The sequence below is a fragment of the Homarus americanus genome, unplaced genomic scaffold (assembly GCF_018991925.1).
Source record: "Homarus americanus isolate GMGI-L3 unplaced genomic scaffold, GMGI_Hamer_2.0 scaffold30108, whole genome shotgun sequence".
Taxonomy (NCBI): Eukaryota; Metazoa; Arthropoda; class Malacostraca; order Decapoda; family Nephropidae; genus Homarus; species Homarus americanus.
In genome coordinates this window covers 9,140,428-9,165,785 of record NW_024748109.1, presented here as the reverse complement: position 1 = coordinate 9,165,785, position 25,358 = coordinate 9,140,428, and the positions used below count along the sequence as shown (strand labels likewise).

General features: G+C 43.8%; 1 protein-coding gene across 1 annotated transcript in view; it reads left to right on the top strand.

The window, feature by feature from the left end:
- Positions 1–6,904, top strand: part of LOC121880113 (extensin-2-like) — a 33,642-nt gene extending 26,738 nt beyond the window's left edge. The window contains exon 9 of the mRNA XM_042387169.1: positions 6,791–6,904. Coding sequence (XP_042243103.1) covers positions 6,791–6,904 — 114 coding nt within the window. The remainder of the gene's footprint in view (positions 1–6,790) is intronic.
- Positions 6,905–25,358: the final 18,454 nt, after the last annotated feature.

Sequence of the window (25,358 nt, the reverse complement as noted above, 5' to 3'; positions counted from 1 at the left end):
TTACTTATACTTCCTTCCTTCCTTCCTTACTTACTTCCTTCCTTCCTTCTTTCCTTCTACCTCGCCTTCTACTTTTAAGACATCCCTCATCAATCTCATCTCATACATCGCTATCACAGACACCAATCATTTCCAAACATATCTGGACCACCTGAAAATTCGACCCTCTCAGCTTATTTCACCTCATAATTAACCATCATAACTGGGTGGTTCGGTTAGGTTAGGTTAGGTTGGGTTAGGTTGGTCCCCCTATTAAACAGAAGGTTACAGAAAACACTATAAGAGTGACGGTGAGGTACAACAACACAACACTCCGGTGGGCTCCTTCGACCGCTCCTAAGTGACCTGACATGACCTGGAGACCTAAAATATTGAACGTTTCCTACACAATCTCGACGATACAAAGGAGACAAGGAGGAGGAAATTATAATTAGGTTGGTCCCCCTATTAAACAGAAGGTTACAGAAAACACTATAAGAGTGACGGTGAGGTACAACAACACAACACTCCGGTGGGCTCCTTCGACCGCTCCTAAGTGACCTGACATGACCTGGAGACCTAAAATATTGAACGTTTCCTACACAATCTCGACGATTCTTAAGGGGGGTTTCTCCTAATGGGTCAATTGGTATTATCCTGGGGGTCTCTCGTAACACTGGGGACGGTCGTGGTTGGATAAAGGAAAAGGATGAGAATATTTTACAGAGACAAAATAGGACAGAAAAAAGGGAGGATAAATAGAGAAAAGGGAAGATAATGATTACGAACACTTACTAGAATAATTACTAAGAATGCAAGAAATAAAAATACAGTAAGGGGGGAAGGAGTAAAGAAAATGGAGAACGAGGAGGAAGAAGAGGTAGGGGAGGAGGATTTTGGGAGATGGAGAATGGCTAATAAGGAGGGAGGATATTGATGGTGAAGATAAGGAAGGAGAACGGGGTGGAGGAAGAGAGGAAAAATAAACAAATAATGAATTGGGGAAGAAGGCGACCAAATGTGGAAGTAAAAGAAAACAGATAAGTGAAAGAGACACACATAGAGGTTGATGCTAAGTATGGCATGGTTTATCATACATACATACATACATACATACTGTACATACATACATACAAACATACATATTGTACATACATACATACCGTACATACATATATACATACATACTGTACATACATACATACATACATACATACATACTGTACATACATACATACATACATACATACATACATACATACAAACATACATACTGTACATACATACATACTGTACATACATACATACATACATACATACATACATACTATACATACATACATACATACTATACATACATACATACATACATACATACATACATACATACATACACACATACACACATACATACATACATATATACATAACTAGCTGTTATGAGTGTGTATTTGTGTGTGTATGCAGGGGCACTAAGACTTACGTTTTAGATCAATCATAAATAAGGAAGCGTGAGGCTGCACCAATCATAAATGAGGAGGTATGAGGCTGCACCAATCATAAATGAGGAGGTATGAGGCTTCACCAATCATAAATGAGGAGGTTGAAAGAAGTAATTCATCACTGGCAGGATCCTGACCAGCCACCGTGTCATCACTCATCACCTGCTCATCACTCACAGGTGTCCTGGCATCCACTGGTGAGAGGGAGGAGTGGGGAGGAAAGGAAAAAGAAGAGTAGGAATAGAGAGGGAGGAGTAGTATGGAGGGGTAGGGAGCAGTAGGGAGGGAGAGCGATGAGGAGTGGGGAAGGAGAGGAAGGAGCAGTATAGGAGAGGGTGAAGGAGTAGGGAGGGAGGGGGTGAAGGAGTGGGGAAGGAGAGGGAGAAGTTATTCATATATACTTCACGTTGTATAATTAAATAAATCATATATACTTCACGCTGTATAATTAAATAAATCATATATACTTCACGTTGTATAATTAAATAAATCATATATACTTCACGCTGTATAATTAAATAAATCATATATACTTCACGCTGTATAATTAATAAATCATATACAGTATACTTCACGCTGTATAATTAAATAAATCGTATATACTTCACGTTGTATAATTAAATAAATCATATATACTTCACGCTGTATAATTAAATAAATCATATATACTTCACGCTGTATAATTAATAAATCATATACAGTATACTTCACGCTGTATAATTAAATAAATCATATATACTTCACGCTGTATAATTAATAAATCATATACAGTATACTTCACGCTGTATAATTAAATAAATCATATATACTTCACGCTGTATAATTAATTCCATGTCAATATGTTTCACCAAAAGGCTCACTGTGAGGGCAACAGCTCCTCAGAGGGTCAGCAATACCTTTACTATTACGAATACAAAATTATACCTGTAATTTTCTGGCTAAATAAACTACTTTGAGGTTAAGTAAGATAACCTGGTGGCTTGAAGTCTTAATGATACTTACACTAGCGATCCACCACACCTGTATGTCACAACCTGTCGACACACCAGGTGGAACGAGGTCTTGTTGATGCCTACATTAGCGATCCACCACACCTGTCTGTCTAGTAGTGTGATTTAGACTCTACAGATTACCCCACACACTTACCTGTAAGAGAGAAAAACAATTAGTTACCTGATAAAAGAGAGAGAGAGAATATATATATATATATACATAAATTCATCCTTAACTCTATTAACTATTTAGAACAAGACACAAGAGGTTGATAAATTACCCTTAATACACTCACAACTTCTCATAAGGAGAGGAACACTAGGAAGGAACACCTCCTCCATCTAACACAGATCATATCAACACCTCTCACGCCTGATAAATAATAAAGATTACATGAGTAAATACAAACCTTTTTAAATTGGTTTTGCACTCCGATATGATGTATTATTTATTAAAAAAAAAAAGCGTATGTAAGCAATGTGTGTATAAAATCGTTGCTGTATGTGTGTATGTGTGTGTGTGTGTGAAAAGTGTGTGTAAAGTGTAAATTATCGTACATACAAAATACTACTTAATTAGACCCCATCCCCCTCCGCCCCCACATAGTGTTCTCTCTATACTGTATTAAGTTTACCTGTCATCCTCTTTATAATTAATAATTCATTACTGGTGACTGATAACGCACACGGCCACTAATCCTCTCCCTCTCTCTCCTTCCTCTCATCTTGACCGCCACTCATCCTCTTTTTTCCTTACTGCCACTCTATACTTCCCCCTTTACATTATACAGTCTCTCTCTCTCTCTCTCTCTCATAGCTCCTCCCCTCTCCCCATAATCCCTTCCCTTCCCTCCTCCTCCTCTCCCATGATCCCCTCCCGCCCCTCCCTTCACCCCCATGATTCCTCTCCTCCCCTACCCTCTCCCCCGACGATTCCACCCCACCCTTCTTATCTATGATTCCTCCCCACCCTCTTCCCCACGATTCCCTCCCTCCTTCTGCCCCATGAATCCTCCCACCCCTACCCCATGATTCCTCCCCACCCCTCTACCCCATGATTTCCCTCCACCCCTTTACCCCATGATTCACCCCCCCCCTCTATCGATCGTCTGCCTTACACACAACACAGTTTACGTGGCTGGCAGGGTAGCATTGTTGGGCCTTGATTGGTTGTTAAGGTTTAGTAAAATTGCTCCTTTTGTCAGACGAGTCAACCGAGGCGGGGGAACCAGATGGTGGTCTTTGATGCGTATCTGCGTACCTCATACCCTAATGCCCTGACTCGTATTTGCGTACCGTATACTCTAATGCCCTGACTCGTTTTTGCGTACCTCATACTATTATGCCCTGACTCGTTTCTGCGTATCCCACTAACTAAACGCCCTGAAAAAATTTGCGTACATCGTACTCTACGCAGGTACAGTACGCCTGGATACATAACAGCGTCTCTAAACGAAGTCGTATGAACATAAACAGCACAGACGTAACTCATATACGCCTTAATGCATCGTACTACTGTAGTGTGTGTGATGATTCACATACACGCTGACAACAAAACACAACTATTAATTACTATAGTTGATGTAATGTCCATCGGATTCAATTACTTCCTCACCTCCCTCCTTTCCAGGTAAAGGGACAATGACCTGAACCACGGTTCTGATCTTCAGCTCTGTACGACACACACACATGACGGCTGGGTAGGTCAAGTCTCCCCTGCATTTCCTGAACCCTTAATTATGTGACACCTAGAGCGTTCTACCGTCCCTGAACCCCCCTCCCCATTGTGGCATATCAGTCACTTTACCAGTGCTCTCTCTCTCTCTCTCTCTCTCTCTCTCTCTCATATACACACACAAGACACATACAAACACAAACCACATATTAATACACCACACACACAAACAAACCACAATAGCAACATACGAGTACAATGAACGTTCGACAACAAATACACCATTTACAAACACAACAACTCTATAACAAGTCAATGGTGCTAAACTCACCAAGATAAAATCCCAAACGAACCTTAACTATCTAACAAGCTGCCATTCTACACGTGTGGTCCTAGGAATCCTACGGTAATCAGCTAGTGCACTGTGGACAAAGGCAGCTTGACAATAGATACTGTGTAGCGGTCGGTGGCATTGTGTGGTAGGGGTGCAGTGTTGTGTGGTGGGGGTGTTGTGTTGTGTGGTGGCGTTGTGGTATAGACAAACTGCCACCAATTTTATCGATCAATACGTCTCTTGAAGAGGGCAGGACTCGTGTTGTGTCGTGCCGCGAATCCTTGTTATAGACACTGTATCAATAGTGGTCACTATCCCCATCACCCACAAATAAACAACTACACACACACACACACACACACACACACACACCGTAAGTACCCTCTACACCCCATAAAGGTAATCAAAACACGCAGAAGGGCTCGAGTTATGGCGGAAGCAATCATGATTATTTATGACTTCGTTTTCCGGGAAGTTATTAAACCAGTAGACGCAGGAAGTCCAAATGGATGATCCCTGCCGGTGCCGCTTTGTCCCCGGGCCAGCCAGACGCGTGTTCTTGGGGTTGTAAATATTTTCAAGATGGGCAGCAGGCTACTATGCATCGACATCTGTGGCCACTATAAACTACGTTGATAGAGAAGAAAGAACGGTGATATTCAAGGGAGGAAGGGGGGGGGGGTATGGAGGAAGGGAGGGAAAGGGAGTTTAAATTTTGTGAGCCGTGAGATTTGTGTGTGTGTGTGTGTGTGATTTTCTGTTGTGGTTTAATGAGATGGTTGTAAGTTGTATAGGATTATCAATACAACAAACTTACATTTGTTTTGTTTTGTTTTATTTTCACTGATACACACTAAGTTCTAGTCATATATACCGGTATATAAAAGATCTCTTTTATAATTAAGTTTAAGTACTGAAAGTATAAGGCCAATACTCTCACAACTAATTGATGCACCACTACGACAGGTATAAGGGCAATACCCTCACAACTAATTGATGCACCACTACGACAGGTATAAGGGCAATACTCTCACAACTAATTGATGAACTACTACGACAGGTATAAGGGCAATACTCTCACAACTAATTGATGCACTTCTACGACAGGTATAAGGGCAATACTCTCACAACTAACTGATGCACCACTACGACAGGTATAAGGGCAATACTCTCACAACTAACTGATGCACCACTACGACAGGTATAAGGGCAATACTCTCACAACTAATTGATGCACCACTACGACAGGTATAAGGGCAATACTCTCACAACTAATTGATGCACCACTACGACAGGTACAAGGCCAATACCCTCACAACTAACTGATGCACCACTACGACAGGTATAAGGGCAATACTCTCACAACTAATTGATGCACCACTACGACAGGTATAAGGCCAATACTCTCACAACTAATTGATGCACCACTACGACAGGTGTAAGGCCAATACACTCACAACTAATTGAAGCACCACTAAGCTCCGTCCACTGTTGGTGAACTTGACCACCACCATTAGTGTTGGTTGGCGAGTCTCGCGGACACCTCAACAAATTCACTGTAGTTTAATCATCACTTTTTTTCTTCTCAGTGTTAATATATTAAAAAAAATCACTTGAAAAAACAAACATTATATTTGTGTTTAAGAGTCGGGCTGTGTTAAGTAGAACGACAACATCATAGGTAGAAAAAAAATTTGGTACAGTACTAAGCAGTGGAAGTGGATTCTATCGGCATGAAGGCCCTTTAAGGACAGCATAGTTACATAAACCTATATAAATTACTAAGGCTTTGGTGTTTTAAGAAGCAACGTGTCCAGTACTGCATTCGGCAGTCTTGTCGAGTTACTCTCGGTACCCATTTACAGCTGGGTGGGCTTGGAGTGCCCCGGGATCGACCCACTTGTACACTTTGCGGTAATTTTGCTTTATTCTCTCGATCCTTGTGTAACTATTTGATTGTTACTTTGCTTATGATAATTTTATTCATATTTATCTATCAGAGTTCAGTCCTACTTTGTTTCCAACTTGTTTAATATACATTTGTCTTTATCTATTCCTATGTAATCGTCTTTCTCCCAAATTTTTTCTCAAATCTGAAATCATCCTAAATTTTTCACAGTCCAAGAGATACTTTATTCTCGCCAAACGTTCAGAAGGTTTGGTGATCGCTTTTAGTTTATTACATCAATACTTAATACTTTACTTTCCTTCTAAATGTTATTGTGGAGAGTCGGTGCCCGGACTGCAGTGCTGAGGTGTCGACAAGTTGCCAATGACCCGAGTTGTTTAAGAGTATTTAACACCGCAGAGTGAAGACTGCGGCACGGGGAGTGAAGACTGCAGCATGGAGAATGAATACTATGGTATGGGAAGTGAATACTGCGGCAAGGGAGTGAATATTGCGGCACGGCACAGTGAGTGAAGACTGCATCACATGGATTGAAGAAAATGGCACGGGAAGTGAGGGCTGAGGCACAGGCATGGACGACTGCGGCACGGGGAGTGTGGACTGTGCCATGGGGAGGCCTGACTGTACATACTGACCAACTGAAAATGTTAATGAATCGCACCTATTCTTGCCTGGTGTCTCTGCGTCTCTTTGGTGTTGCCTGAGTGTCCTGTGTCTATATGGTGTTGCCTGAGTGCTCTGTGTCCATATGGTGTTGCCTGAGTGCCCTGTGTCCCTTTGGTGTTGCCTGAGTGTCCTGTGTCCCTTTGGTGTTGCCTGAGTGTCCTGTGTCCCTTTGGTGTTGCCTGAGTGTCCTGTGTCCCTTTGGTGTTGCCTGAGTGCTCTGTGTCCATATGGTGTTGCCTGAGTGTCCTGTGTCCATATGGTGTTGCCTGAGTGTCCTGTGTCTATATGGTGTTGCCTGAGTGCTCTGTGTCCATATGGTGTTGGCTCTGAGTGTCCTGTGTCCCTTTGTGTTGCCTGAGTGCCCCAGTCCCTATGTTGGGCTCTGAGTGTCCTGTGTCCATATGGTGCTGCCTGAGTGTCCTGTGTCCCTTTGGTGCTGCCTGGAGTGTCCTGTGTCCCTTTGAAAGTTGCTCTGAGTGTCCTGTGGTCCATATGGTGTTGCTCTGAGTGTCCTGTGTCCCTTGGTGTTGCTCTGGAGGTCCTCAAAGTCCTTCCCTTTGGTGTTGCTCTGAGTGTCCTGTGTCCCTTGGTGTTGCTCTGAGTGCCCTGCGCATCCCTTGGTGTTGCCTGAGTGTCCTGTGTCCCTTGGTGTTGCCTGAGGTCCTGTGTCCCTTGGTGTTGGCCTGATGCCCTGTGTCCATATGGTGTTGCTCTGAGGTCCTGTGTCCATGAAGTTGCCTGAGTGCCCTGTGTCTATATGGTGTTGCCTGGAGGTCCTGTGTCCCTTTGGTGTTGCCCTGAGTGCTCTGTGTCCATATGGTGTTGCCTGAGTGCCCTGTGTCCCTTTGGTGTTGCCTGAGTGCCCTGTGTGTCCCTTTGGTGTTGCCTGAGTGTCCCAGTGTCCCTTTGGTGTTGCTCTGAGGTCCTGTGTCCCTTTGGTGTTGCCTGAGTGCTCTGTAAATCTATATGGTGCTGCCTGGAGTGTCCTGTGTCCCTTGGTGTTGCCTGAGGTCTCTGTGTCCCTTTGTGTTGCTCTGAGTGCCCTTGTGTCCCTTTTTGGTGTTGCCTGAGTGTCCTGTGTCCCTTGGTAGTGTTGCCTGAGTGTCCTGTGTCTATATGGTGTTGCCTGAGTGCTCTGTGTCCATATGGTGTTGCCTGAGTGCCCTGTGTCCCTTTGGTGTTGCCTGAGTGCCCTGTGTCCCTTTGGTGTTGCCTGAGTGCCCTGTGTCCATATGGTGTTGCCTGAGTGTCCTGTGTCCATATGGTGTTGCCTGGTGTCTTCTGTCTAAATGCACCTTTGAGTTTTACGACAATTTACCCATCGGCATAAAAGCTACACCAAAATGTCGGTATTTGTGGAGTATGTTTACTGCCTCTTTCATCACAAATTCACATATATACACAAGCAATACCAAGTTTACTCTCACATATACACCAGCAATACCAAGTTTACTCTCACATATACACCAGCAATACCAAGTTTACTCTCACATATACACCAGCAATACCAAGTTTACTCTCACATATACCAGCAATACCAAGTTTACTCTCACATATACACCAGCAATACCAAGTTTACTCTCACATATACACCAGCAATACCAATTTTACTCTCACATATACACCAGCAATACCAATTTTACTCTCACATATACACCAGCAATACCAAGTTTACTCTCACATATACACCACCAATACCAAGTTTACTCACATATATACACCAGCAATACCAAGTTTACTCACACATATACACCAGCAATACCAAGTTTACTCTCACATATACACCAGCAATACCAAGTTTACTCTCACATAAACACCAGCAATACCAAGTTTACTCACACATATACACCAGCAATACCAAGTTTACTCACACATATACACCAGCAATACCAAGTTTACTCACACATATACACCAGCAATACCAAGTTTACTCTCACATATACACCAGCAATACCAAGTTTACTCTCACATATACACCACCAATACCAAGTTTACTCACATATATACACCAGCAATACCAAGTTTACTCACATATATACACCAGCAATACCAAGTTTACTCTCACATATATACACCAGCAATACCAAGTTTACTCTCACATATACACCAGCAATACCAAGTTTACTCACATATACCAGCAATACCAAGTTTACTCTCACATATACACCAGCAATACCAAGTTTACTCACATATACCAGCAATACCAAGTTTACTCTCACATATACACATATACACCAGCAATACCAAGTTTACTCACATATACCAGCAATACCAAGTTTACTCTCACATATACACCAGCAATACCAAGTTTACTCACATATATACACCAGCAATACCAAGTTTACTCTCACATATACACCAGCAATACCAAGTTTACTCTAGCTTTCAGCCATATTTATGAGGGTACACACATGGCCGGCCCTACGATCCTTATCTCCTAAGTACTCAAGGCCCCCACAGCATGTATAGTATCTCTTACAGTCCAGAAATATACGCAAGGCGAGGTTACAGTCCTTGTTTTATTAACCAACACACAAGGTGGTTGGTTCTGATACAGTCTCTTCAAAGAGTTTTCCCTTTCAGATCACTGCATGATTAGACACCCCAGTTTATTTTTCACTTGAAGATCAACACATCCTAATGTTAACCTAACCTAACCTAACCTAACCTAACCTAAACTAACCTAACCTAACCTAACCCACCCAAGCTCAAGCCAAACTAAACCTATCCTAACCTAGCTTAACCCAACGCCCAGGTATCATTTGGGTGGTTAATCCGCAGGTGAAACAAACTGAAGAGTCATATCTTCAGGTAATCCTTCTTGTCCTTAGAAAGGGTCAGTGTCTTATTGTTTTCCGCCTCTTATAAAAGTAATCTGATTGAAAACAAAGCCTCTCTACCTTTTTTTTACAATATATTCTTTAGTCACTTTTTTAGTCTCTTTTACAGTAGGAATATAAGTATTTATATTTTTTTATTTTAATTGTCTACTTTAAGAACCTACATAATTAAGGTACCTGCTTTAAAAGCTTAGTTGGTGGAACACAGAAACATCCATAAACAATAAACTTCTTAACCATACGAGTATTAGACGACAATAATTCAGTAAAACCCGATTATTTTTATTTTTAGTTCGCATGACATTAACTATTCATTTAACTATGGTGAGGAGAGTATATCTGTAATGGTAGACTAGTATATATATATATATATATATATATATATATATATATATATATATATATATATATATATATATATATATATATATATATATATATATATATATATATATATATATATATGTGTGTGTGTGTCAGAGTGATACGGGTATATTTCAAAGGTAGATGAGTATACTTCAAAAAGATACAAGTATATTTCACACTGATACGGGTATAATTTCAGTCATACGAATAACTTCTAATATATACAATAATATTTCATAACTGGCACCAGTATTCTCTACCCCCTCTTACGAGTATATAAAAAAAAATACGAATATACTTCACACTTAAACGAGTATATACAAAAAACCTGTTAGGAATATACTTCAAAACGTAGACGAATATATTTCATTATAATCTTTGCCGTCCGTTCTAGAGGGGGGTAATGATCTTCGTGTCGCCCCCCCAGGGCCGTGTGACACTACCACCTGTGTTACTTCACCTATTCTTCCACTATTCTCTTCTTGTTAACACTTGCCATATAGTATAGCTTTTTAACACCTGTGGTTCATATATTATAGCTTTCTTACACCTGTAGTTAATAAAGTATAGCTTTCTAACACATGTGACTTGTATAGTTTAGCTTCATAACACCTGTGGTTTATATAGTATAGCTTTCTAACACAAGTGGTTCATATAGTATAGCTTTCTAACACCTGAGGTTCATATGGAAAAGCTTTCTACACCTGTGGTTCACATTGTATAACTTTCTAACAATTGAGGTTCATATTGTATAGCTTTCTAACACCCGTGGTTCCAATAGTATAGCTTCATAACACCTGTGGTTCATATAGTATAGCTTTCTAACATCTGTGACTCGTATAGTATAGCTTCATAACACCCGTGACTCACACACCACAACATACTAACACCCGTGACTCACACACCAGAACATACTAACACCCGTGACTCACACACCAGAACATACTAACACCAGTGACTCACACCACAACATACTAACACCAGTGACTCACACATCACAACATACTATCACCAGTGACTCACACACCACAACATACTAACACCAATGACTCACACACCACAACATACTAACACCCGTTACTCACACACCACAACATACTAACACCAGTGATTCACACACCACAACATGCTAACACCCGTGACTCACACACCACAACATACTAACACCAGTGAATACAAAAACCACAAAATCTCACGACTTCCACAATTCCTTACAAAGAGAGGAGGAGACACTGTGACTGGGGTCTTGGCTGTGGTCTTGAATCACCTCAGTAGTGTTGATGTTTAGTCACCATCAATCATGACGATGGACGAGTCTTCCGGGTTGTAGTGGGGGGGAGGGTAGGGGGGGATAATACAAAGGTTTGCGTGTGTCTCTCAAGATATGCTGCTGTTGACCTTCGATGCACGATAAATATCTATACCTCAGTGGTTCTACTGATAGTTTTCTCCAGGAAATGGTTGAGTCCGGTTCTCTTTTTTTTTTATCTTCTGTCTCTCTGTCTGTCTCTCTGTCTCTCTCTCTTCTCTTACTTTCTTTAACGCGAATTTTCGAGTATCTCCCAGTGTAAATAATGTCTCAGTCTGGACAGGGAACAGAGACATATTACAATATGAAAGAATATTACAAATCACGCGATTGACTTATAAATAAACAATGAGTGTAAACATCACTTCGCGCCTTCCTCCCCCTCCTCCACGCTGTCTCGTAGGTGTTTAGGAACTGAAGGAGTGAACAACATAGTGTGTGTGTGTATGTGTGTGTGTGTGTGTGTGTGTACGACCACCGTCTTTATGACCTGTTGAGTGACTGGCTGTAGAACACTTGCTTCCCTTACCTTCTGCTGTTTTGAGTTTCTATTTCTCAGATTAACGTTTGTTTTATCTTCCACTGTATGACTCGTTTTTATTAGTTGCGGTGGTCAGGTCTGGAAATATTAATCATAACTAAATGACTCATAAGTTTTCTCCACCCCCCCATTCACATGTCTGTCCGCGCTAAAGCAGTTTATATTTTATTCTCCGTCAGCCTTTGTTTAGCTTAAGTTATCATCTCAGTCAATAACCATCCCTGGCTGACTGACTGCCTAACTGACGGACCAACTGACTGACTGACTGCCTAACTGACGGACCAACTGACTGACTGACTGGCCGATTGACTGGCTGCCTAAAAAAATGTTTCACCATCCTGGACCGACGGAATCTCTGAACAGTATCTTGGTTACACGTGTTTTGAACAGCCAATAAACACCATGAATAAATAAGTCTACTAAGAATAAAAAAAATACAACCCCCGTATAGTACACAGATGGTCAGAGGTTTAAAATACAGCTTACTATTACCTGGACACGAGAAAATAATAACAACATACATAACAGATTATTACAATTACAACCCCTGTACTCTTAAGGCAACAGTAAAAAAAAGTACTGCTCATTGTATATACTTGATCCACACACTTCTAAGACCCACTAAGAAGTAATACATTATCCATACAGCCTCACCTCCTCTGGTAAGCAACATGTATGTGTAAATTCTTATCTGGTGCACAAAATTTCACACCAGCTTACAATATAGTTACTGAAGTGCTACACGAACAGCACCATCACCACCACCACTACCACTAGCACCTCCATCCCTCCTAGTATTTCCATCCTTCCTAGTACCTCCACACCTTTCTAGCACCTCCACACCCACCCTTAGTACCTCCACACCTTTCTAGCACCTCCACACCCACCCTTAGTACCTCCACCTCTCCTATAGTATTTTTTTTTTCAGTTGACGATACAAGCCCCGCCCCCCTCACAGCTCATTCAAAGTGTTCGATTAATATTAATATGTCGCAAATAAATTAATAAGAAATTGTTAAGAATATCCAGTTCTGCCTCATTGCAATGTTGAATTTAATGTATGTTAAGATATAACTGCTTGAAAACATTAACTTGAAAGATATGAATGGCAAAACAAAAATTGAAAAGGAGAATATTTACCATCGAAGTCACAAACAAATTTACGCTTTCGGAGTACTTGTAGCAACGTTATCCGCTAGTGTACGACCCCTCCCCCCCTCCATTATCTCCCTTTCTGCCTATTATCACTCTTTCATTAGTTATCTACGTCTATCTGTCTGTCTAATAATTTCTCTATCTATCTCTCAATCCGTCTCTTTTCCTCTTTCTTTCTGTTTCCTTTCTCTCTCTTTCCTCTCTCTCTCTCTCTCTTTGGGTGTGGTCTCTCTAACCAACCACCACCCCATCACTCTCTGCCTCCTTCCTCCCTCCTTCTCCATAATAATGGCTTCCCTCCACCAAGTCACTCCATTCCATTCACTCCCTTAAAAAAGGTCCACAAATCACCTCATCATCTTACTCTACCGTTTTGTGAAAAAGTTAGCTTCCTGCCACACTTTCCCTATGAAGACTGACTCCTGAAATCAATTCACCCTTAAGTGAGGTCAACTAATTAGTGAGCAATTGGTGAATTATATCACCCTTTCATGACGGAGCTGTTAATGATTATTCTTGGTGTTGACCAGGTCAGGGGGTATAAGAAGGATAGTTTTAATTATATTTAATAGAAAGGAGGAGAATACCGGAAGGCTAGGAGAACACACACACACACACACACACACACACACACCAAGGCCACACAATCTACATAGTCCCCGGGAAGCCGCTGCAAGCAGGAGGCAGGACGCCATAACCGGCCGCTGGCGCTAAAACTACGACAATAAAACCAAAACGAGAGATACGAAAAACATTAACAGGCGGGTTGAGCTGCACCACACCCTTCTCCACACTTACACCCTCCTCCACACCTACACCCTCCTCCACACTTACACCCTCTACACACTTACACCTCTCCCACACCACCTCCTTCACACTTACATCCTCCTCCCACACTTACACCCTCCTCCCACACTTGCCCCTCCTCCACACTTACGCCCTCCTCCACACTTACACCCTCCTCCACACCTACCCCTCCCTCCACACTTACGCCCTCCTCCACACTTACACCCTCCTCCACACCTACACCCTCCTCCACACTTACACCCTCCTCCCACACTTACACCTCCTCCACACTTACACCCTCCTCCACATACACCCTCCTCCACACCTATACCCTCCTCCACACTTACACCCTCCTCCACCCTACACCCTCCTCCACACTTACGCCCTCCTCCACACTTACACCCTCCTCCACACTTACCCTCCTCCACACTTACACCCCTCTCCCACACACTTACATCCTCCTCCCACCCTACACCCTCCCTCCACACTTACACCTCCACCACACTTACACCCTCCTCACACCTACACCCTCCTTCCCCCACACCCCACACCCTCCCCCCACCTACACTCTCCATCACCCTCCTCCACACCTACAACCCTCCTCCTCCACACTTACACCCTCCTCCCACACTTACACCTCCACCACCCACACCCTCCTCCCACACTTACACCCTCCTCCACACTTATACCCTCCTCCACTTACACCCTCCTCCACCTTCACACCCTCCTCCACACTTACACCCTCCTCACACTTACGCCCTCTCCACACTTACATCCCTCCTCACCCACCCTCCTCCACACCCACCTCTCCATACTTACACCTCCTCCCACACTTACACCCTCCTCCCACACCCTACACCCTCCTCCACACTTACACCCTCCTCCCACCTACACCCTCATCACCCTCCTCCACCTACTCCCTCCATCACCCTCTTCCCACCACCTACACCCCTCCATCACCCTCCTCCCACCTCTCCCTCCATCACCCTCTTCCCACCACAACCCTCTCCCTCCATCACCCTCCTCCCTCTCCGTCCATCACCCTCTTCCCACACCTACACCCTCCATCACCCTCCCTCCACACCCTACACCCTCCATCACCCTCCTCCACACCTACTCCCTCCATCACCCTCTTCCACCCTACTCTCCATCACCCTCCCTCCACACCCTCTCCTCCATCACCCTCTTCCACACCTACACCCTCTCCACACCTACACCTCCATCACCTCCTCCCTCTCCCGTCCATCACCCTCTTCCACACCTACACCCCTCCATCACCCTCCTCCACACCTACACCCTCATTACCCTCCTCCACACCTACTCCCTCCATCACCCTCTTCCACACCTACAACCCTCCTCCTGATTACACCCTCCTCCACACCTACACCCTCCATCACCCTCCTCCAACACCTTTCCCTCCATCACCCTCTTCCACCTACACCTCATTACCCTCCTCCACACCTTCCATCACCCTCCTCCAATTAACCTCAGTGTTTTCACCCCTATTACCTTAGAATCTTTCCTGGAGGAGTTCTTTACTCTCACTCAGTCTTGGAGCTTCTCTTCTGTCTCCTCATCTTCCTCTTCCTCTGCCCTCCTCTTCTTCCCCCTACACCCCTTCTCCTCTTCTTTTTATCCTCCTTACTCCTCTTTTCCTTTTCCAACTCCATCTTCTTTTCCAACTCTTCGTCTTCATCTGCCACCATCTTTCCTTCTTCCACGGTCTAGGATTCTGGGTCATGCAGGCGTGATGAATGAGAGACTGAAGTTAGTATTCTCCCACCCTCCCTCCTCCTCTCCCTCTTCTTCCTTCCCTCCTTCTTCCTGCAACGCAATCTTTCTCTCATCTCCCTTTCCTCGTCTTCATTCCTTCCCCTTCTTCCCGTCCGTGGTGTAAGTCAAGCACAGGTGATGAATGGGACCGTGATGTTGATTTTTGTGATTAATGCAACATAATCTAATCTTCACTACACTACAGTATTGATGGTGGTTCATTGATGGTGGTGAGTAGCGGGGAGGTGGAGGTGGGGAGGGTGGGGGGCTGTTGAAGAGAGAGAGAGAGAGAAGAGAGAGAAGAGAGAGAGAGAGATGGTTTGGGGGTATTGGTGTGTGTGGTGTCGTCAGCTGTTTTTGAAGTGGGAAGGAAATGGGAAAAATGGGAAGGGTTGTGAAAGCCTGGAGGAAGGAAAAGGAGTTGAGTTACTGGGTTAGGTTAAATTAGTTTGCTGGATTAGGTTAAGTTAGATTAGATAAGATAGGATAAGATAGTTTAAGTTAGGTTAACTTAGGTTAAGTTGGATTAAGTTACATTAAGCAAAGAAGGTTACGGTATGTTCAGTAAATTTAGGTTAGTTTATATTAAATGAGATGAAATTAGCTAAGCTGACCTTATTTAACTTATGTTATGTTATGTTATATGTTATGTTATATGTTATGTTATGTTATATGGGTTATGCATCTAAGCTACTGTGCAGTAGCAACCTTGTAAATAACTACTGTGCGAGTAGCATTTATATATATAATTACGTGGCAACACTGCGTGTTATGTGAACATTGCAGGCTGCCATATGGCAAGGCAGTCTCAGTCTGCTGTTGAGCCGTGCATGGCACACGCTAGTCACCACTGTATTTCTCATCCATAATAAACGGACTTCAGTGTTCCGTGTTTCCTACCCATCACTGCATTCTGCAGGAACACTTGTAACCATCATTATATGTTATGTTATGTTATATATTTATGTTATAGGTTATGTTATATGTTATGTTATATGTTATGTTATAGGTTATGTTATAGGTTATGTTATATGTTATGTTATAGGTTATGTTATATGTTATGTTAAGTTAGGTGAGACAGACTCGGTTCTGGGGAGCAGTGACATTCTCCTAACCCAAACCTAGTTCCCCACCCACACCCCCCTCCCCAACTCCCCCCTTTCCCTACCCTCTCCTCCCTATTCCCCCCAGCTGCCAGGTAAAAACTGTCATCACCCCACATCTTATTAGGTTAAGTAGTGGAAAATAAACAAGTTAACACAAATAAAATAAAGGAGAAATTGACAAAACAGGTGAAACAGTTCAGTCGTCTCTATTGAACTTTCTGGGTTTTCTTTTATTAATTTTTATTTAGTTTACTTTTGTTTATTTTATAATTATTAGTAAAATATATGCGGATGTTTTTATAATAGTATAAGAACAATTGTGTATTATGGTTATTATCTCTCTCTCTTTTTTTTTTTTTTTTTTTCTCTCTCTCTCTCACACACACACACACACACACACACACACACACACACACACACACACACACCCAGCACCACAATTCACTTTTCTACAACACAACACCACGAAGACATAACCAATCCAACACTCGGGACTAAAGACGCTGACCAAGCAAAATGAGAAGAATAGTTTAAGAAATAATTTTACAACTTAGAAAGGGAACGCGACAAGAGCCATTCTACGTAAGATACCGATGATCAATTGCACAGCAGGCAGTTGCAACTCGTGTCCCTGATATATCGTATAAGGTATAAGGTATAATGATGTAGTGATATACTGCAATAGTAATAAACTGATATAGTAATATATTGATGTTGTAATTCAGTGATATATTACCTATATGGTATAATGGTTTTCTGCTTTGATGTGAGATATTAGTCAATTTATTGTATGTGTTTCAATATGTTTCTATCTTTTTCACGTTAGTAATTTAGTATTTTTTGTACGTGTGTTATTATTATTATTATTCCTTTTATTACACATTGACTATGCTTGTCCTTATTATTTTTCTATTTTGCGTAATCAGGGTCACATAATGCGTACCTAACAAACATCACGCCTTCAGTTATACCTCACCATAAAGTGTTTCTAGTGGTGAATGAGTTAGTCCATTACAAACAAAACAAAACACGTATAAACAACAAGAAAACAATCACGTAATAAACCACCACGATATCTGGTAGTTCAACTCATGGAGGTAGATGGTACTAACGCCGTTGTATACCAAGTGTCACTAAGCACAATACTCTGATACATTATATTACATGACCAATTTACTATACTATACTATGGAACATACAAACTGTTTTCCTATGCGACTTAGTCATTCCGAACTCATTGTTAATAAAAATCTGATATACAACTGAAATCCTCTACCAAAGACACTCACTCACTCACTCACTCACTCTCATTTTCTTTGTTTTATTTCTCTCTCATACATAAGTATACCGATGTATTAAAGTATATCTCTTCAACGTCATCACACAGGAGTTCAAGCCGTGAAAAAATGTTCCAGTATTTTTATTTGTTATCTTGTTAAACAAAAAATGCATCATGAAACGAGAGTATATACAACAAACACGTGAGAAGTTCTGTAAAAAAGATTGAAAAGATGAGTAAAGTTCCCCTCCTTTCTCCGACTATCCTCCACCCTCACCTTCACCCTTTACACCTATACCCCCTCCCTTTCCTTTCCTATCACCCCACACCTCACCTTCACCCTTTACACCTATACCCCACTCCGCTTTCCCTTTCCCTATCCCCCCGCTCTTGTCTCTGAAGCCAGACACAAATATGCGTACCTTGTTGACCGGGGTGTCAAGGTCAAACTGTTGTGGATCCCCTCTCACATAGGCCTCATAAAACATGACAGAGTTGATGCCCTCGCCAAACTCGCGTCTAACAAAGACACTGTTGAATACAATTTGGGTCTGTCAAAGAACCCTTAAAACTGTAATTAGGAAAGAACTTATTGATGAGTTTGACGCAAGTAGACAAGTGCAAACAGGCACTAGTCGATCCATAGTTTACCATGATGAGATGTATCAAGTGAAACATGTATATGGAGCAAGTAACAAGATCACTAGATTACAAGATGTTGTAACCGCTAGGTTAAGGTTAGGATATAAGTACCTCTGGCAGTATGTTCCTCAAGCAGATGTAAACAAAACTAAATGTAAAGTGTATGGCCAGACATATACACACTTGAACACCGATCCTCGACTGTGTGAAGATAGAACCTTTGAGGACAGGTCCAAGCACACTGTGTGTGAAATGGCACAACACTTCATCTCTAATGGCAAGATAGCCGACATATTAAGATTGTATCCACTTTTTTGCACTTAGTAACTATATTAGTTCTCGTGTACAGAACCAAATACACAATGTGCTTGAATACTTCTCACGCAAATGTGAATAACAAAGTGTGAGGCCAGACATACTGCCTCACACGCCTGTACTCACGCTTTTGTGAATAAGTTACCCTTTATATATAGAACAAAACAAATAATGTAATTGAAATCCTGTGTAACATTCAGTGCCATAATATCCTGACAACGGAGGTTAATTATTATGACCCGTTGTAAACTCTACTGTACTCTGTAATCCTTTTGCGCTACCGCTCACAGGATGGGTGTGGGGTGCACAATAAAGTAGCCGCTGTAAGCGGCAAAATCAAAATCAAATCCACACCTCACCTCCACCCCTGTCAAATCATTTCACCCCCGACTACCCCACCCCAATCACCCTCGACTACCCCAGCAAACGCCTCGCCTCACCTCAACTCACTTCACCCCTCACCTCACCCATAACACTGGACGTAAAAAGAAAAAAGCGCTGAATTATCAAAACTTTGCAAGGGTAGATCCTGTTGTTAATATAACCATTTAACAATTGTGGTTAAAATCCTATATGTTATTTCTTCGAGTTATCGTGTTGAGAACTCCCAAACGGTCGGACGGGCAGATGGACATACGAAGACCGAAAAAACACAAGGACACAAACACAAGCATTCGTAAGTCTTTCTATCAAAACATCTGGATATAAAACGGCTCAAAAAATTATTCAGTAATCAATGATTACATTAAAAAAAAAACCAGGAGAATATGAATGACCATTTAAAGATTGATTTACAAAAACACAACTAGTCAACAAAACAGTGAACAGCAGAGAGCAAACTTTTAATACACTGTCAACCTTCAGACACCTGAGGAAAATATTTGGTTTACCTGTGCGTTTGTGGTTCGGAGCTAAACTGGTATATATCACTTTTTTTTTCAAGTGTGTTGTGTTGATATTTTAAATAAGTCCCTATTTCATGGCTTTATTCGTGGTTTCGTGTTGTTGTTGTTGTTGTTATTTCGTAATTGTTCTCTTTGTTTCGTATTGTTGTCTTTATTTCGTGGTTTTTGTCATTGTTTCATAGTTGTAGTCTTTGTTTTGTGGTTGTTGTCTGTTTCGAGGTGGTTGTCGTTGTTTCGTGTTTGTTGTAGTCGTCGTCGTTTCGTGGTTGTCGTCATTGCTTTGTCGATATACTTTAGTTATAGGCAATATATGACACACCCACACTGATATACGAGAATTATATAAGAGAGGTGCGGATGAAGGAGGGAGTGAGTGGGATGTGACCTTTCGCTGGGAAGAGGATCGATATATGAGATGTGGCCACTATCGGGCATACGTTTAACTTTTTATTAGTGGGATGACTAAAGTGTATGACTAAGAGGAGAGAAAGGGAGGGACGGAAGGGAGGAAGGGGAGGAAGTAGAGGAGGGGGAGATAGAAGTTGGGGAGGGAAGAGACAGAGAGGGGAGTTAGGGAGAGGGAGGGAGGGAGGAGAAAAGGATAGACAGAGGGGAGTGATGGAGAGGTAGGGAAAGGAGGGAGAGGGATGTGAGAGGGATAGAGAGAGGGACAATGAGTGAGTGGGGGTTAATTATCATAGTCAGTGTAAGCCTCAAAAGAACTCTTTTAATATTACAAGCAGTATAATGTTACAACAAGAAGCTCAACATTACTGCAATTTATTATTATTATTACAATATTACAATCCGGTTTATATACGATCCTAAACGAGTTAGTGAACTTCATGCTTGCACATTTTGTTGTATACCTCTCTCTCTCTCTCAAACACACACCATCTGTAAAATTTACCAACAAACTAATTCTACTCTTTATTCTTATATATGTGAGGCTGTGGTGTGTGCGTGTGTGAGGGCGTCTGGTATGATGATGTCAGTACCATTAACCATCTACGTTAATGTTAACTGGAGAAGTCAAACAAGTGATAAACGCGGAGAACAAAACACAAGCCACCCTGAGCACATATACGTACACAGGCTTGCCGACCCACACCCACCCAGAGGCCACACCGCCACCCACACCAACTCAGAGGCCACACCGCCACCCACACCTTGACACTCCTTCTGTCAAGTGCTTAACACCTAATGTCAGTTATGTGTTAATACAGTCCTCAAACACACAGCCCTAAGGGGTGTTTGAGGGTGGATATGGGAGAAGGGGAGACGGGGAAGGGGAAAGGGGAAGAGAGGGGGAGAAGGGGAAGGAAAGGAAAAGGGTGAGGATGGGGAAATGATGAGGATTGGATGAGTAGGTGACGATGAGATGGCAAGGGGGGAGGGCGGTGGATTAAAGACTAGGAAGGGTAAGGAGGGAAGAGTGGTGAGGGTTGAGCGGCAGGGAGAACAAGAAAGGGGAGGAAAGATGGGAAATGACGGGGATATAAAATAGAGAAACAAAGGAAGAAGACAAAAGAGCAGGAGAAAGAAGGGGAGTAGCAAGAGTAGAGAAAAAGAAGAAAGGAGAGAGAAGTACCACACAAACTGGATACGAGGTTATACCCATTAACCCACTGGGCTGCTGCCCGATAATGAGCCACCTTACTGAGTCGCTGGTGGGGGAGAGGTCCATTCCAGGCTAGGTTAATCACCCTATTTGTAGCTGTTTACACTGATCTACATCCTAGCTATAGGGGGGGCCTTGGCTGTGGTGAGTGTTTGGTAGAGCATCTAGGGTCTTCTTCTATTTAATTTTTCTTTTTATTAACACTTTCTTCTTTCTTCATATCTTTTTATTATCATTATTATTATTATTATTATCTCTTTTTCATCTTATAATTATTTTGGACTCAGGTGCTCTTCTTTAGGGAAGTGTCATCATGATACTGATCCACCTGTGTGTGTGGGGGTTGGGGGTGGTCTCGTGTCTCCCTCATTCCTTCCTGCTTCTCACCTCTACGTTTATCTCTCCCTCAAAAGTCTCTCTCTGGCTTAAGCTCAAGTAGTAAGCCTTTACATATAATACATACTGTGTACCATGCGTCAGGGAGAGGATAAGTATGTATCAGTGACGGGTTACTTGTCTTCCTGCTGTATCACTCCATGTATCAACACCTGTTACTGATAATGTAGAACGAGGTGATCTGCTCTACGATAATACACGTCATGAACTGTCTGTCTGTCTGTCTGTCTGTCTACTCCATCTCCCTTCCTCCTTCCTCTTTCTCCTCTTCTCCATCTCCATTCCTCTTTACCCTTCTCCATCCTCCTTCCCCTTTCCTTTTGACAGATCCAGTCACACCAACACTAAGCTGCTATCCAAGAGGGTCAGTCGTCAGCACACATATACGGGTGCCTCACGGTGTCTTGTTACGTGTACTGATACAAGTTCGACTCCTTGCCGTCACCTCCCCTCATTCACAAGGTGGTTTACTGTGATGGGTTTCCTGGTCTGTCGCCGCCTGCACACGTCGGGGAATAGCTGTGAGGAGGGTCCAGGTAAATCCATCGTCAGCTCCTTCATGTCTTTTGGACCAATATGTTTCCTGATTACACACACACACACACACACACACACACACACACACACACACACACACACACACGTGTTCCTTATCCTTTTAGTGTTGAAAGCTTTTGTTAAACGACCCACCCACCCTTTGTCTTTGTATGTAATAAGTCGTTTCTGTCCTAAGTAAATTTTCAGCCTTCGGGCTGCTGAACCTTTTCAATAAACCGTTATAATTATTATTATTATTATTTATTACATACTGACTCTCTCTCTCTCTCTCTTATATTCATTTTTTCCATACTCTTTCATCTACCTTAATTATTACGGTGTTTCTCCCAAGTTTTCCTTACCTAAATCCTTTTGCATGCTGAATTTTATCAATTTACATCAATCTTCCTTTATACCATTCTTACCCATCCCTACCCCTTAGCCACCACTACGCCTTCCCCAGCCCTACCCCTTACCCACCCCTATTTCTAACCCATACCTCCTTCTTACCCATGGTGTAAGTGGCGTGGTGGGTGTAGATGTTAGAGTTGGCGTGCTGAGTATATATGGTGCAGGTGAAGTGGGTGGTGTGGGTGTGGTTGGTTTAAGTGGTGTTTGGCGGCGTGGGTCGTCTAGGTGGTGTGGATGTAGGAGTTGTGGGTGGTGTAGGTGGAGTGGTGGGTGTAGGTGACGTTGTGGGTGTAGGTAGTGTGGGTGGTGTTGGTGGTGTGAGTTGTGTAGGTTTTGGTGGTGTGGGTGGCGTGAGTAGTGGAGGTGGTTTAAATGGTGTTGGTGGCATGAGTGGTGTGGGTGGAAGGTAGGCGTGGGTGGTGTAGCTAGCGTTGGTGGTGTAGCTATAGTGGGTGGTGTGGGTGGCGTGGGTGTTGTAGGTGGCGTGGGTGGGTATGGGTGGCGTGGGTGGTGTGGGTGGCGTGGATGGGTGGGTGGCGCGGGTGGTGTGGGAGTGTGTGGTGGCGTGGGTGGTGTGGGTGGTGTGGATGGTGTGGTGGCGTGGATGGTGTGGGTGGCGTGGGTGGTGTGGGTGGCGTGGGTGTTGTGGGTGGCGTGGGCGGTATGGGTGGCGTGGGTGGTGTGGGTGGCGTGGGTGGTGTGGGTGGCGTGGATGGGTGGGTGGCGTGGGTGGTGTGGGTGATGGTGTGGTGGCGTGGGTGGCGTGGGTGGTGTAGGTGGCGTGGATGGTGTGGGTGGCGTGGATGGTGTGGGTGGCGTGGGTGGAGTGGGTGGCGTGGGTGGGTAGGTGGCGTGGGTGGTGTGGGTGGCGTGGATGGTGTGGGTGGCGTGGGTGGTGTGGGTGGCGTGGATGGTGTGGGTGGCGTGGTGGTGTAGGTGGCGTGGATGGTGTAGGTGGCGTGGATGGTGTAGGTGGTGTGGGTGGCGTGGATGGTTTAGGTGGCGTGGTGGTGTGGGTGGCTGGTGGTATGGGTGGCGTGGGTGGGTAGGTTGGCGTGGGTGGTGTAGGTGGCGTGGGTGGTGTGGGTGGCGTGGATGGTGTGGGTGGGTGGGTGGTGTGGGTGGCGTGGTGGTGTAGGTGGCGTGGGTGGTGTAGGTGGCGTTGGTGGTGTGGGTGGCGTGGGTGTGTGGTGTAGGTGGCGTGGAGTGGTGTGGGTGGCGTGGGTGGTGTAGGTGGCGTGGGTGGTGTGGTGGGCGTGGGTGGTGTAGCTGGCGTGGGTGGTGTAGGTGGCGTGGGTGGTGTAGCTGGCGTGGATGGTGTGGGTGCGTGGATGGTGTAGATGACGTGGGTGGTGTTGGTGGCGTGGGTGGTGTTGGTGGCGTGGGTGGTGTGGGTGGCGTGGGTGGTGTGGGTGACGTGGATGGTGTAGGTGACGTGGATGGTGTAGGTGGCGTGGGTGGTGTGGGTGGGTGGGTGGTGTGGGTGGGTGGGTGGTGTAGGTGGCGTGGATGGTGTGGGTTGGCGTGGGTGGTGTAGGTGGCGTGGGTGGTGTAGGTGGCGTGGGTTGTGTGGGTGGTGTGGGTGGTGTAGATGGCGTGGTGATGTTGGTGGTGTAGGTGGCATGGGTGGCGTGGGTGATGTTCGTGGTGTAGGTGGCATGGGTGGTGTAGTGGGCGTGGGTGGTGTAGTGGGCGTGGTTGGCGTGGGTGATGTAGTGGGCGCGAACTGTTATGATCTGGTACGTCGACTTTTCTTCTGTAAATAAAAACATGAGGCGACTGTCATCCGACTCCTCACTCTGACCGAGAGTATAGTGTATGACGCCATGACTAAAACACACACACACACACACACACACACACACACACACACACAAAGTAAAAACATCAATGAAATAAAAACAGAACCGTTCAAAGTTGAAGCGTTCTCCGTGACGTCATAAAACTACAAAAAAATAAAATAAAAAAAGAGAATCACAAAGGAAAAAATCTATCAGTCAGGTCAGGTAGGAAGGAAATTAAGCTGAATATGCGTAATAAAACATATACAGGTGAGATGTGGTCGAGGTAATGTGTGGGGGGGCGGAGTGTGTGTGTGTGTGTGTGTGGGTCTGGCTCAGGAGGTGTGGCCAGGGTGTCTGGGGTGGTGGTGGGTGAGTGGTGACAAATCCCCTCCACCCACCTGGGATCATGGACGTGACGGTTACACACACACACACACACCACACACTTGCCAAACATGCCACTGAAGCAGCCAGCAACAGGTGAGCCAGGTAAGAGTGCTGAGTGGGTGAGTGGGTGGAGGAGGTGAGGAGGTGG